Genomic DNA, 13237 nt, shown 5'->3' with positions numbered 1-13237 from the left:
AGCTGAGTTTGTGATATTTCGCAACATTTTAAATACAACTGCATGGTTTGGCAAGGACAGCAAATACAATGTCAGGCCTCGAGACGAGTTTACTTGAAATAAAATAAGCATAACATACAAGCGAATGTAGAGTGTCCAAGAGGGATATTGTGCGACGACTAAAAGGACACAGTGTACTTGCCATGTTTGGGTTTGGGCTGATATGAGGTGATCACGCTAAAACAATGCATATCTTTCAAGCCATTTTGTTAAATGTAAACTATAAATATAAATTAATAAGAAGTGAAGCATAAAAAGTATTTAGATATTTATGTCACATCCAAAGAGTATGCAGCTTTATACTAGAACTCAAATTATACTAGACTATATGTGACCCTGGACCATAAAACCAGTCATAAGGGTCATTATTTTAGATCTTAAAGCTGAATAAATGAGCTTTCCTTTGATGTATGGTTTGTTAGGATAGGACAATATTTGGCTGAGATACAACTACTTGAAAATCAGGAATCTGTAGGTGCAAAAAAAATTAAGTTTTGATATATTTATGATAGGAAATTTACAAAATATGTTCACGGAACATGATCTTTACTTGATATCCTAATGATTTTGATCCATACAATGTATTGTTGGCTATTGCTACAAATATAGCTGTGCTTTAGACTGATATTCTTAAATAAATACTTTTGGTTAAAAATTGGTAAAAAGCTTGTGTCCATGTGATTGTCTGTCAATGTATGAAATCAGTTTACACAGGTAAGGCTGGCCGCACACTAGAGGATTTTAAGCCCGATTTTGAGGCCGATTTGCACCCCCGAACGCACCCCCGTGTAGCCCAATTCGCGGCTTGTCGCAAGCGATTTTTTGTCCAAAAATCCTCTATTGTGTGGTGTCATTACGATTATTTATCTGCTCCCGATCGAGACGGAGCGTCGCCGAACTCAAATCGTAAATATCAAACATGTTTTATATTTACGACTCTTGATCGGGCTGCCTCTGACGTGATACCCACGAGAGCCAATGAGAGCGAGCAAGCGTCACTCACCGGATGTTGCGTGCTTCTATAGCTGAAACCTGGCAGCCACAAACATGCCGTGAAAGCAGAGAACATCACCCATATTCTTTCGTATGTTTTGTTTTTCACTGTGAAATCGTTCCTACAATCTTCAAGTGTGCGGTCTGCTCGAATCGTCTAGTGTGTGCGTTCAGACGAATATAATTATCTCATGTCTGTGGTCTCCCATGGTTTTAAAATCCATGGATAAGATTTGAAAATCGTCTAGTGTGCAGCCAGCAGATAGCAGTATAATCACAGGTGTAGTTACACTATTTGGACACTAGAATTTTCCCACATTTTTTTGTATTATTTAAAAACAAACAAAGATCTACTGTCATATCCTTTAAAACCTATAAATAGTGTGCAAAATAAATAAATAATCAAATGTTGAATAAAATCATCCCTTACCTCTTCCAAGCTCACGACAGCATGCTCTGCTGGAGCAGGACGAGGAACAGACAGCGACGGGCCGGGCAGAGACACATTAGAAAGACGTCTTTTCCTTATACCGCTACAGTTGTTAGGGATCTTAAAGGCGCATCGCTTGTGATAGTTCAGGCCACATCCTAAAAATCCACAAAGAAAACTTTAGTGTTCAGGATTAGAAAAAAAAAGACTTGGATTAAAGCAAGATACGGTAAACGGTCAATAAGATAAAAATCAAGCATAAGGTTTAAGGACTAAAGATAAGATGACACACAGACAAACACAAGGCTAATTCCATCAAAGTTTACTCCTAAACTCCAGCAGAGGGCTCCCTCTTCTCTTTTCAGACTCGCAGACATATGGGCACTTAAGCATGTTTAGATACCTACTTAGAAACCAAATGAATCTCCAGAGGACTGGGTCGGGATTTTAGATTACATTTTTTTTATTTTTTTTCAAATCACATTCACAACAGTTAAAAGCGTAAAGTGCTTTAGCATGCCTCTACATATGAACAGCTTGTATCCATCAGTGTGGCTTCTTACAACTGGAGCCCATAATCTTCCTGCAGCTTTTGAATATCACATCCAGCGCTTGGCAGAAACACTGGGTTCCATTCAAACAGCCCCTGATTTCAACTTCAAAGCTGAAGCGATGGCAGCACTGACACACTGAATCCATCGCCTCCAGTCAGACTCACAGATCGTTAAAGCAGTCTCAGACTCACTAAGAACCACAACAATACCTTAATCATAAAATGAAAATCATAAAATGTCAAAATTTTGTTCTCCTATTAATATTTTGTTAAATAAGAGATTACTCAATTTGAGTGTATTGATCATTTGGTAATAAAAAACTATATTTTGATTGAATAAAAAAGAAGGGTTTGTCTATGTACCTCGAATGGTTGTCCACTCTGTCGTATTGGGGAATGTGCCCCTTTAAGAAAAGCCCACCCACATTAGTGACATCAGGACAACAGATTTTTAGTCTCTTCAGTGGTGGGAATTTCAACGGCTGAGGTGAATAAGTTGGTGACTATTCAATTGACAAATTTTCTTTGTCTGAGTTTGCCAAAGCTTAACATGTCCACCCTGTCGCCATAAAATATGCCAGAAGTGATTAGAAAACAGTATTTAATACAAACTTTTTATGCAAAAAAGGGGCATGAACATACACCCAGCAATCACAATTGTAAGACATGATTGAGATTGTGAAGTTTCTCATGCACAGCTGACAGAAAAACAGAAAAGTGTATTGTTTGTGATGGCAACAGCCTGTTTGAGATATTAGTTTTACGAATGCTAGTCATAACACCATCATACCCACAACAATAATACTAAAATCTCCATATGCTACAGTGGCCAATGGGGAAGAAGTGAGCAAACGCTTCTTTAAAATACAATACATGTTCTTATACGGCTGCTACCTTCACATTTGAGGCCCTGTCGGACGAGTCCCCACAGCATCTCTCCGCAGTAGTCACAGAAGGTGGGCGCTTTGTAGGAGTGGACGTAAAGCGCATGGGGTCGGATCTGGAAGTCTTCCACTGTAGCTTGAGCTGTAATCAAAACGCAACTTAAAGGACAACTCAGGCGAAGAATGGATGATGCAACAAAACACTGAGCAAAATAATACAAATGAGAACGAAATGAAACAAAAGAACAAGATACATATAAAACATTAGTCAGCATTAGCAGCATATAATTAGGAGTCTAGCAGTCATAATGTTTCATAACATTCCAAAGAACAATGAAACTGCTTGTCTTGTACGTTTTTTGACAACTGGTCCACCCTTGTTTTAGTCAGCGGTCTACAGACTAATGAGAGATGAGCAGACTGATCTCCTGAAGGCAAAAGCATAGATGTATGACTGATGTTTAGTCTGATCCAGGGTCAGTGATAAACTGATGTGACTCAGACTGGAATGAGTCCATTTGGATGATTCACGAGGATGAATCAGACACTGAAAGAACTGAACATCACTTCATGTGTGTGATGAGAAAGTCAACTTGTAAGGCTGTGAAACTACACGCCACTTCAGCTGTTTCTGCAGTTCCTGTTTTATAGTTTGTGGTTTTACCGTAATACATGACTGGCAGACTCGAGTAGCGCACACTGTGACTGCACTGGCAATATTACTGTTCTGAGGCTCAGTCCAGGGGTGCCGACAGAAGGAAATATTGCTGTGCCACAGTAAAATGAAGATTACCGTACAACTGATTACTGAGAACATTTCAGCAATTATTTTGTGTTTGTTCGCCGTTTAGAGAACTAATGACGCCACAATCACTCTTGATCTAATCTGACAAACAGATGAACAAATTGGTCTGAATTAGTTTGCAGTTTTTCAATTCAGATTTGAGATTATTTTCAGTTCAGATTTATTCAGACATTTCAGTCCTCATGTTTTCTTTTCATGTATTATTTGAATGATCTCTCACCTAAACAGTATGGATTACTTTAGAAGACAGAAAACAGAAATGCATTTACCTAAAATGGAAAGTAAAGAGGAAGCAAAACCTACAAATGTTTTTATCATGTATTACTCTGCACTGCAAAGCTATATATATATAGGGACCCTTTTTGATGGGGGCCTGTGCTCCAGTACTGGTGAAAGGCTAGAAACGTCTGGCACATGGTTAGTCTGATACACACATACACCATTAACATTCTCTTGTCAGTCAGTGAGTGAGAAAGCATCTGCCAAGTACAAAAGTGCACTGCTAAAATGATATTATAAGGTCAGGAAACATTTGGTGCATGGCAAACAATGTGCAATTTCTGAAAGAAAAAGAGAAAGAAACTGTGTCCTAGATTTCTGTCACTGTGTCACAGGTGGATGTTTTTTCTTAAAATTATGAGTAACTATTTTTTTTTTTTAACTATAAATGCACACCCAGTTTTCAATGAAGTTACTACTTCAGTTTCTACCTTTTCCCCTCATGTAGCATAAGAGCAAAACATTCAGTAAGGTCAGCGTGACACCCCACAAATTCACAAACTATGTGACATCGATCTAATATAGCACCAAATTAACTTTGTAGTGAACATACCCAGGATTTTGACGGAATGGGAGGGAAGTGATCTGACATCAGGTCAAAAGTACAGAAGAGTACTTCAGAGTTACAATATTGGTTATGGCATGCTACATTTGTATTTATTGTGGCTTGTAATTTTACATTGTAAAAAAAAAAGTAGTTTCAACAGTTATCATCAATTCAAGACTTATACAGCTTCAGGTTTTTACATTTAATGTATCGAAAAACTTGGTTAGCTCTCCAAAACTCAAATCTGGGATATAATTTGACTGTGAAGCACTTCATATTTGTCAAGTCTGCGAAAAGAAGTCTAAACGCACCTTTACACACGCTGCAAACACACAGAAGTGGTAAAAAACCACAAAGCTGTGTTTACAAAAACCTTCATTAGCAGGAAATAGTGAACTGCATGCTTGAAAGTTGACTGTTCATTCTTGTGCACATGAGATATGCTCCCACACAACTACACATTTTCAAATCGACTAATCGGTGGGTTGCCTGGAAGACTAGTTATCTAAGCCGTCCTAAGGAAGTCCTGTATAATTTTGGTTTCAACTGACCCTGAACAGATACATTTCTTACATCAGATTTGTTCTTGTGCTGAATTTTTGTAGTTGGTCAACTCAAACTTTCTGTGACTTTGAATAGAAAATCTGATGTTTTACCAAGTGTATGTTCCAAATATTTGATTTGAAAAGAATAGTCATTTCCCCAGGTTTCTTTCAGGTAACTTAAATAGCATGCTTATTTTTGGCAACATCTGATTAATAATTGATTTTAACCACGTCAACTTACAATGCAATGTGACATTATAGAAATTTGATTGGAGAATTTGGATTATTTACTCTATGATTGCATTGCAAAATCTGAAATCTGGTCATGATTCAATTCAAACCAACACTATGGAACAATTTACAAAAATGAAGAATTGAATGTGAATTTTATCCAATAAAAAGCCATTTCCGGGGCTTGATCATGCCTCGTTGGTGCTTCCTCAGGGCCAACGGCCAGGGTTTTTTGGCCCAACGAAACCCTTGGGCCAAAGTGGGCCACCTGGGGCTAGAGGATTGGTTATGAACAAAGGTGTCTTATCTGTCATAAGTCTCGTCTCGTCTACGCTCCACGTATGCCATAAAAATATAATAATGTTTTTTGTTCAGGAGCTCCCTCTGCTACTCAGGTCGTATTTTAATGTAAAAGGTTTTTTTTAGAAATGATCATTCTTCCTAAATGTGATGTATACTGTGACTAAACAGAAACAGAAACAGAAACAGACTTGACTGAATAATTGTCACGAATCTGGTCTGTGGACTTCTGTTTACTCACCACCAGAGGTCACTCCTCCATTACATTGACTCTTGCACCAAACCACTGTTGCACTTCACCCACGAACTACAATTCCCATCATCCATTGCACTGACTACACATATACAGCTGATTGCACTAATCACGCTCACACCTGAGAACTATCACACAATCACACACTCTACTTAAACCATGGACTTCCTCTTCCTCTCTGCCGAGTATTGTCTTGCGTATGCTGTTCGCCCTTCTGTGTGTATGTCTAGATCTGAGTCTAGTTCTGCGTATAACACTCTCCAAGTGTTAGCTGCCTTACCGAGCCATTCTGTGTTTTGTAAGTCTAAGTTTGTTTTGTTTATAGTCTTGTTTCCTGTTTTCTGCCTGTTTCCTGGATTTACCCTTTGCCTTGCCCTTCGGACTCTGTTTGTACCTCTCTTGGACTACTGCTCGTGTACCTGGATTATCTCTCTGCCTTGCCCTATTGGATATTGTTCGCCGATCGCCGACCCACGCTTGCCCTAGGATCTCTCTTGTGTCTTGCTCGTGCCATTTCTGTTTACCGGTGTTTGACCCTGCCTGTGTACTAACTGTGTTTATAATTAAAAGTTTGCACATGGATCCGCACGCCTCATGTCTTGTTCGCCTCGTAACAATAATAGGGTAAGTGTCCTAATTCTTTTGAACAATGAATGATGCATTTATATAGCGCTTTATTGTGTATTTCTGTACACCCAAAGCGCTTTACAATCATGTGGGTGGGTCTCTCCTCTACCACCACCAGTGTGCAGCATCCACTTGGATGATGTGACGGCAGCCACAGCACAGCGGCGCCTGTGCGCTCACCACACACCAGCTACAGGTGGAGAGGAGAGAGATAGAGCCAATCAAGTGTATGGGGATTATTGGGAGGCCATGATTGATAAGGGCCAGTAGAGGGAATTTGGCCAGGACACCAGGGTTACACCTAGTCTTTACGAGAAGTGCCATGGGATTTTTAATGACCACAGAGAGTCAGGACCTCGGTTTAATATCTCATCCGAAAGGCGGTGCTGCTTTTGTGAAATGACTGTTCATACGCTTTATTTCTATGTGACTAATTTTCAATCCTGATAAATAAATTCATTATGATCAATGTATCACTTATTGTTGTAAAACATCAATGCTTTTGGATTTAAATCTTTAACAAAACATGCAAACAAACTGACGCTTTTATCATGTTCGATTTGTGATCACGCTAGTTGCAGTGATTTATTTTTATTTTTTTATTAGTTTTCTGACAACTTCTCTTTGTTGGTGAAATGACGTGCCATTGTTCCAGAGAGGCGTGTAAAGGGTGGGTTTTAGTGAAGCGCAGCGGAGCTTCTGGCCCGACGGTGGAAACGCATCGTGATTTTGGGCTCGGTGCTACAGGTCCGAGCCTATTAGCCCCGTCCAGCCCGTTTAAAGTACTGGCTCGTACTGGCCCAACAGTGGAAAATCAGCTATTGACACAAAGCATATTATAGCCCATAAACTATAGTTATGTTTCATACAACAATAACTGTGTTGCATAACGTGATGAAAAAACTCATCACGGGTCAAGATGTTAAAGCACAGTTACAATTGCATTCTCCAACAACTCTAATGTGATCCATCACTTATGACAATGTCAAATATATATTATTACGCTGCACTGTTCAAATTGGCAGAAGAATGCAGATGTTCCAGAAGTGTTAATGGAGCCAGATATCTTGTATTTATTTTTTTCTCATGTCAATCTGCTTCTTTGAATAATGACGGTTCTTCAATTAGCTAATTGTCTCCATTAGAAAGCTGCATTTTCAAATGTGGTTTGTTTTGACCACGAGCTTGAAAAAAAAAAAAAAAAACGTATTCTCTGATGTTAGGATACAAACTAAAGGAACAAAGAATCTCAAACTTGATCAAATCAAACCGGGTAGGGAAAAAAGAAAAAAAGTGCATTCCTTTTTGAACATCAAAGAGACAAAGTAAAACATTTGAGCTTGCAGTGAATCACATGGCAGGCAGCAGTCCAGAGCGCTGGAACACAGACTCATAATGAGCCATTCATGAAGACACTACATACATTATAACACATGAGGAACCCAGCATCTCAAAACTCATCTATTAGTCTTCAGGCAAAAAATCCAGACATAGTTAATAAAGTCTAAACTCATACTCTTTTACAAAGACTCCTCGAAAACATTCAGTTTCAGGAGTTCCTCAAATGAAGTTGCTGAACTTGAAATCGAACCAAAATACACAGATAACAGTTTGAAACTGTTCATTTGCCAATTATTAAGACTCAAAAGAGATCTTTTTTATTTTTATTTTTTTATTCTAATCCTGGATATATACTGTGAAAAAAAATTTGTGATTCTACTGAATAAAGTAATGAAAAGACTATTTTGACTATTTACAATCTATTATAGTCATAATTATTATAATGACTTTATAAGTATAGACCGCTACACTGTAAAAATGATCGTGATTTTAACAGTAAAAGACTGTAAAAATGCTACAGTAAAAAACTGGTTAACAGTAAGTTTCTATATCTGTGAATAACTTTAATTTCAGGGTAAAATACTGTTTAAATTACAGTTTTTGGTTTTTTTACATTGAAAAATTGACATTCCCAGAATTCCCTGCATGGCACTTCATATTTGATTTTTTATTTATTTTTTCTGTTCAGTTTTTTCTCTCCTCAGATTGTGGAAAAGCTGTTTTTGATAAACTTTGATTCATCATGTGACTTTCTTATCACCATCTATTTTTTTGGTAGTTATCAGTGTATTACAGTGCTACAAAACAGATATTAATATTTCAACAGGTTTGTATATATGCATTATATCAGTTAATTAAATACATTTTTTACTGTGAATAAGTTAAATCGGTAAAATTTTAAATATTTCTACCATAATTTTACATTACAAACATTTTTTTAAGAACCCCCAAGTTGAAAATTTTTGAATGTTTTAACTTTGTTTACAAGTCAGTCTGGTGGTGTTTGTTTACACAATCATGAACTGATGTACCTGTAACGTATACTTCATTTTACTTTTAAAGCACACAATAATGATGTGAAACGTGGCATATAAAGTGAATAAACTAGTCTTCATCAGCTCACCTTTTTGCATAAATCATGAGAAACCATAACTTTTATTTCACCCCTTCATTCAAGTGTTCGGTTCACTCATGCGCAGATCAGTAGCTCATCAGTTCCTCGGTCAAAGTCCGAAATGTTTCCTCAGTTCAGTGACTGTTGGAGGAACTGGAGTGTTGCATGAGTTGGCAAAAACCAGCATCATATTCGCCAGCATTTTGGCTCATTTGAATGTCAGGTGTCCGAATGTGAGCTTTGATGAAGTAACTTGTTGATCCGTGCTGCTTGAGCCGAGAACTGTTTCAGATGATTCAGTCGGATTTGGTGAACTGGATGAATCTAGTTCAACAAAATGAACCGGTTCAAAAGAACAATTCGTTCACAAACCGAACATCACTCCAGACTGTTTGCTTGAGGCTCTGGATTACAGGTAATAATGTTGCAAATAATCTTCAGCTTCTTCCTCAGACCCATCTTTTTGCTTCGTAAGACCTTAATATATCATCAGGAGCAGCGGGTATACATTTTATGTTCCTTGATATGTTTTTTTTTTATTCTCAAAGATGGACTTGCATTTTATGAAGCACCAAAGACAATGGTTTCATCTTAAAATCTTTACGGTTCTACTCGGGGAGAAAAGTCACCTGCATCTTGCATGGCCGAGGGTGAGTAAATTAACAGCAAATTTAATTTTTGGATGAATTATCTCTTTAAACAGTTTCACACAATGTGTTTAAAGCATAGGTTCAATAACCTCAGGAAAACTTTCATGAATAAGGATCCGAGTTCTGGTAGAGCGCTTGGGACATTAGACGGAACAATCCAGAACACTGGCTTGGAATCAGTCATGCATATTGTGTGGATTTCCAGTGCCGGACACTTGAATGTGTGTGTTTGCCACTGAGTGAGGAGGATGTGAAGAGCAGGTGTGCTGTACAGCTCCCATGTGAACACACCACCGACAGGAAGATCAGTCTTCATAGAGAAGGCCTACACAGGATGTACAAACTGTTCTGCATGGGAACAAAGATGAGCTCAAACCCTAAGTGTTGGGGCCTTACTGCACTAAGTGACAGCAGAACTGGATAGTCCGGGATGCAACATATTTATTAGGGGTGGGAGAAAAAAATCGATTCACCTAACTATCGCAATTCTTTTTAAAACAATAAAAAAATCGATTGGTTTACCTCAGAATCTATTTTTATTTCATTATTTTATGCAACACATAGCAATATTGAATCGCAATACTTGTAGAATCAAAATTCTTTAAAAAATCGCAATACGTATCATATCGGCACCCAAGTATCATGATAGTATCGAATCGAGAGGTAGGGGTATCGTCCCATCCCTAATATTATATAAGTGACAAATTCACTTGTTCTTGTCAAGTAAACAGAATCCTTAAGCCATAAATCTTTCAACGCATGGCTCTGTACATTGAGCATGTGGTGAAATTAGAAAACTGAACGTGATGGGATGTCTCATGGGGATTGACCTGCCTGTGTTAACAGGCATTTGAAGGGAAACCACCTGAAGTTCACAATGACTAGATTAACATGGGCCCCTCCATCTGGTACACATGTGCCACAACCGATTACAACCTAATTACAGAGTTAAACTGATCTGTTCCGTCTTGCAGAGATGCTAGCAATATACGGCCGTCAGTGTAACCGGCTGCAAAGCTATAAATGATTGCATAATTTAAAGAACATAAACTACAGTCAAGATGACCTGAAGCTCCTGTTTTGTAGCTGCATGGTTCTTCATTTGTTATCCCTATTCACAGTACCCTTTACAAGGTTATATCTACCCAATACTGTCCATATACACTAATTTGGGGTTAGCAAGACTTTTTTATAAATAAATCTCATGTTCACCAAGACTGCATTTATTTGATCAAAAATACAGTGAAACTACAATAATAGGAAATATATATATATATATATTTTAAATTCTATTTAAATATATTATTAAAAAATGATCTGAAATAGTAAACTTTTTTAAACATTGTCTTAACAATTATTACAAAGAAAAATGAATGTTTTCATTTTGATCAAATTAATGCGTTCTTGCTGAATATAAGTATTCATTTCTGTCAAAAAACCCAATGGTGAAAGGTAGCACAACTCACCGGACAGGACGACCTCAATCAGATCTCCCTCGTGGATATCCTCTGCCGATGTTAGCCGCTGGAGGATGTTGTCCGAGTTCAGATCATGGCGGAAGAGCAAGATCTTATCGTACAAGCCAAAGAATCCACATTCTGGGAACTGAGGAGGAGATTTGTTATTAATAATCAAATCAAACATCAAAAGAATTTATTTTATTCATCAGTAAATTTGTATAAATACAAAAAGGAACTTAATATTTCATATTTAGAAGTTTCATATTCATTAATGACTTGAGATGTTTATTTTAAAGCTATTCAAAAGTTAAAGCTTCTGAAAAAAGTTGAAAGCTGTTGAAAACTGCAACAATATTATACATTAATTTATACAACAGTTTTATTGCAGTTCCATTTTTCTTTGGAAAAGTTAGTTAGCAACAATACGACATGTCTTCCTCTATTTTAAGTTCTCTCTTTAAGACAGACAGATAGGCTGATAGATAGTATAAAATGCTCAAATATGGACAGCACTGAATTATTGCTTACACAATAGTACACACTGACACACATGACCATTCAGAATCAAGTATTCCAGAGATCTATATAATAATGTGTGATGAATCCTAATTCCTGCACTCGAGCCAAAGACACCGAGAGAAACATCCAGGCCCTGTTTTTCAGCAATGGCCCGCCTCTAAGGAGATTACTAAAGCTGGGAGGCATGCGGAGCCGAGCAGAGTCTGGAATATTAGCCCTGCAAAGGGAAGGTCTGAAAAACATCTGTTGAAATCAAGCCCACAGTGATGAGTCACACTACTGTTCTCCACTTCCTCCAGCACAGTTCTTCTCCACGTGGAAGAAATGCCAAACACCAAAAGAAAATTACTTGCAAGATAGAGGGCTCATTACCCTTGCTTATGTGTCTTTAACATGCCTAAATATATCCATAAAAAGAGCTAAATATTTGCACACAAAGCAAGCAGTGTCTCTTTAATCAAATACAGTGTAAAAAATTCAAGGTTGTAAATGAAACTTTTTTTTATAAGAAAGCACTATTTCAATTTGGGAACATCAGAGAAGTTGAATTCAGTGTGTTAATATTTCAGGGCTCTAGACTCATTCTTCTCACTGGTCACACTTGTGCGACTAACTTTCTCCGTTGGTCGCACAAGCACTTAATTTGGTCACAATTTTTTTTTTTTGATACAACATTTGATTAATCAATGCATGCTGATGAACTTTTATCATAGTGTATAGTTATATGGTAACGAAGTGTTCAACATTCAACTCATTCTTGTTCTTCAGTATTATTTGTGAAATTTTGTGAACAGGAATTCCTCTTTTCGTGCGCTTTCACTTTCAAATTTGCGATCTTGGTGTCACGCTTTACAAGAAAACGCTTTACCTTTCACTTTTTAAGACTAAAATAAAAGATGGATTCATTGTTATTCTTAATTAAAAAGCACAACTATGAGAAAACAGTAGGCTGCAATGACAATCTGTCTTACATAATGTTTATAAGCAAAAACAAATAAGACGAGGCATGGCATATAGGACACATCACATGCTGTATAATATACCGACTAATAAATTACAGAATGTTTAGCAAACACTGAGGAATCAAATAAATAATATAAAAAAAAAAATGAAGGAAAGCCTTCATGGCGTAACGTATGGTGGCCGGGAAGTGCAAAACAAATCACGATTCTGAAAACAAAATAAATAAAAAATGCAAATGCAAATATAAAAAACAAAATAATAATTCAGAAAACATTATAACAGGTAAGAAAACACAATGACAAATCAGACAAACCGGAAGAGGTAGGTAGTTTGAGACAGCCCATTGGTTTGGGAATAGATTACTCACCGCTGACTGGACGAGACATCTGTCAATCAAGGTGTACAGGAAGAACGAGAAGAAGAACAGCAGAGTCAACTGAAGCATCAGCATCAGCTCCAGTGACGCAGATGATAGAGCGCGTGTCATCGTCTTTTTTAACGCGATCGACCCGGGTTCGATCCCACCTTTTGCCAAACTTTTTTTTTCTCCCTTTTCAAATCTCATATCGCATCGGAAAGGCATTTATTTTCAATAAAAATTAAGGAAATAATCATTAATTATTAATTAACCCCCTTATTGGTACAATAAAGCCCTCTACACCTACCCTAACCCTAACCCATACTTTATTTTCAACTTTTTGATT

The 13237-nt window shown here is 37.4% G+C and overlaps 1 protein-coding gene across 2 annotated transcripts in view; it reads right to left on the bottom strand.

The window, feature by feature from the left end:
- Positions 1–13237, bottom strand: part of LOC306886565 (serine/threonine-protein kinase D3-like) — an 84546-nt gene that overhangs the window by 19706 nt on the left and 51603 nt on the right. For both annotated transcript variants that reach the window (XM_079443759.1, XM_079443760.1), the window contains exons 3-5: positions 11058–11196; positions 2910–3041; positions 1463–1620 (exon numbers count right to left, since the gene is read on the bottom strand). In XM_079443759.1, the coding sequence (XP_079299885.1) occupies positions 1463–1620; positions 2910–3041; positions 11058–11196 (429 nt within the window). The remainder of the gene's footprint in view (positions 1–1462; positions 1621–2909; positions 3042–11057; positions 11197–13237) is intronic.

The sequence above is a fragment of the Barbus barbus genome, assembly GCF_936440315.1.
Source record: "Barbus barbus genome assembly, chromosome: 20".
NCBI lineage: Eukaryota > Metazoa > Chordata > Actinopteri > Cypriniformes > Cyprinidae > Barbus > Barbus barbus.
Note: the sequence above shows the minus strand (reverse complement) of the source record. Positions and strands in the feature narration are given on the sequence as shown.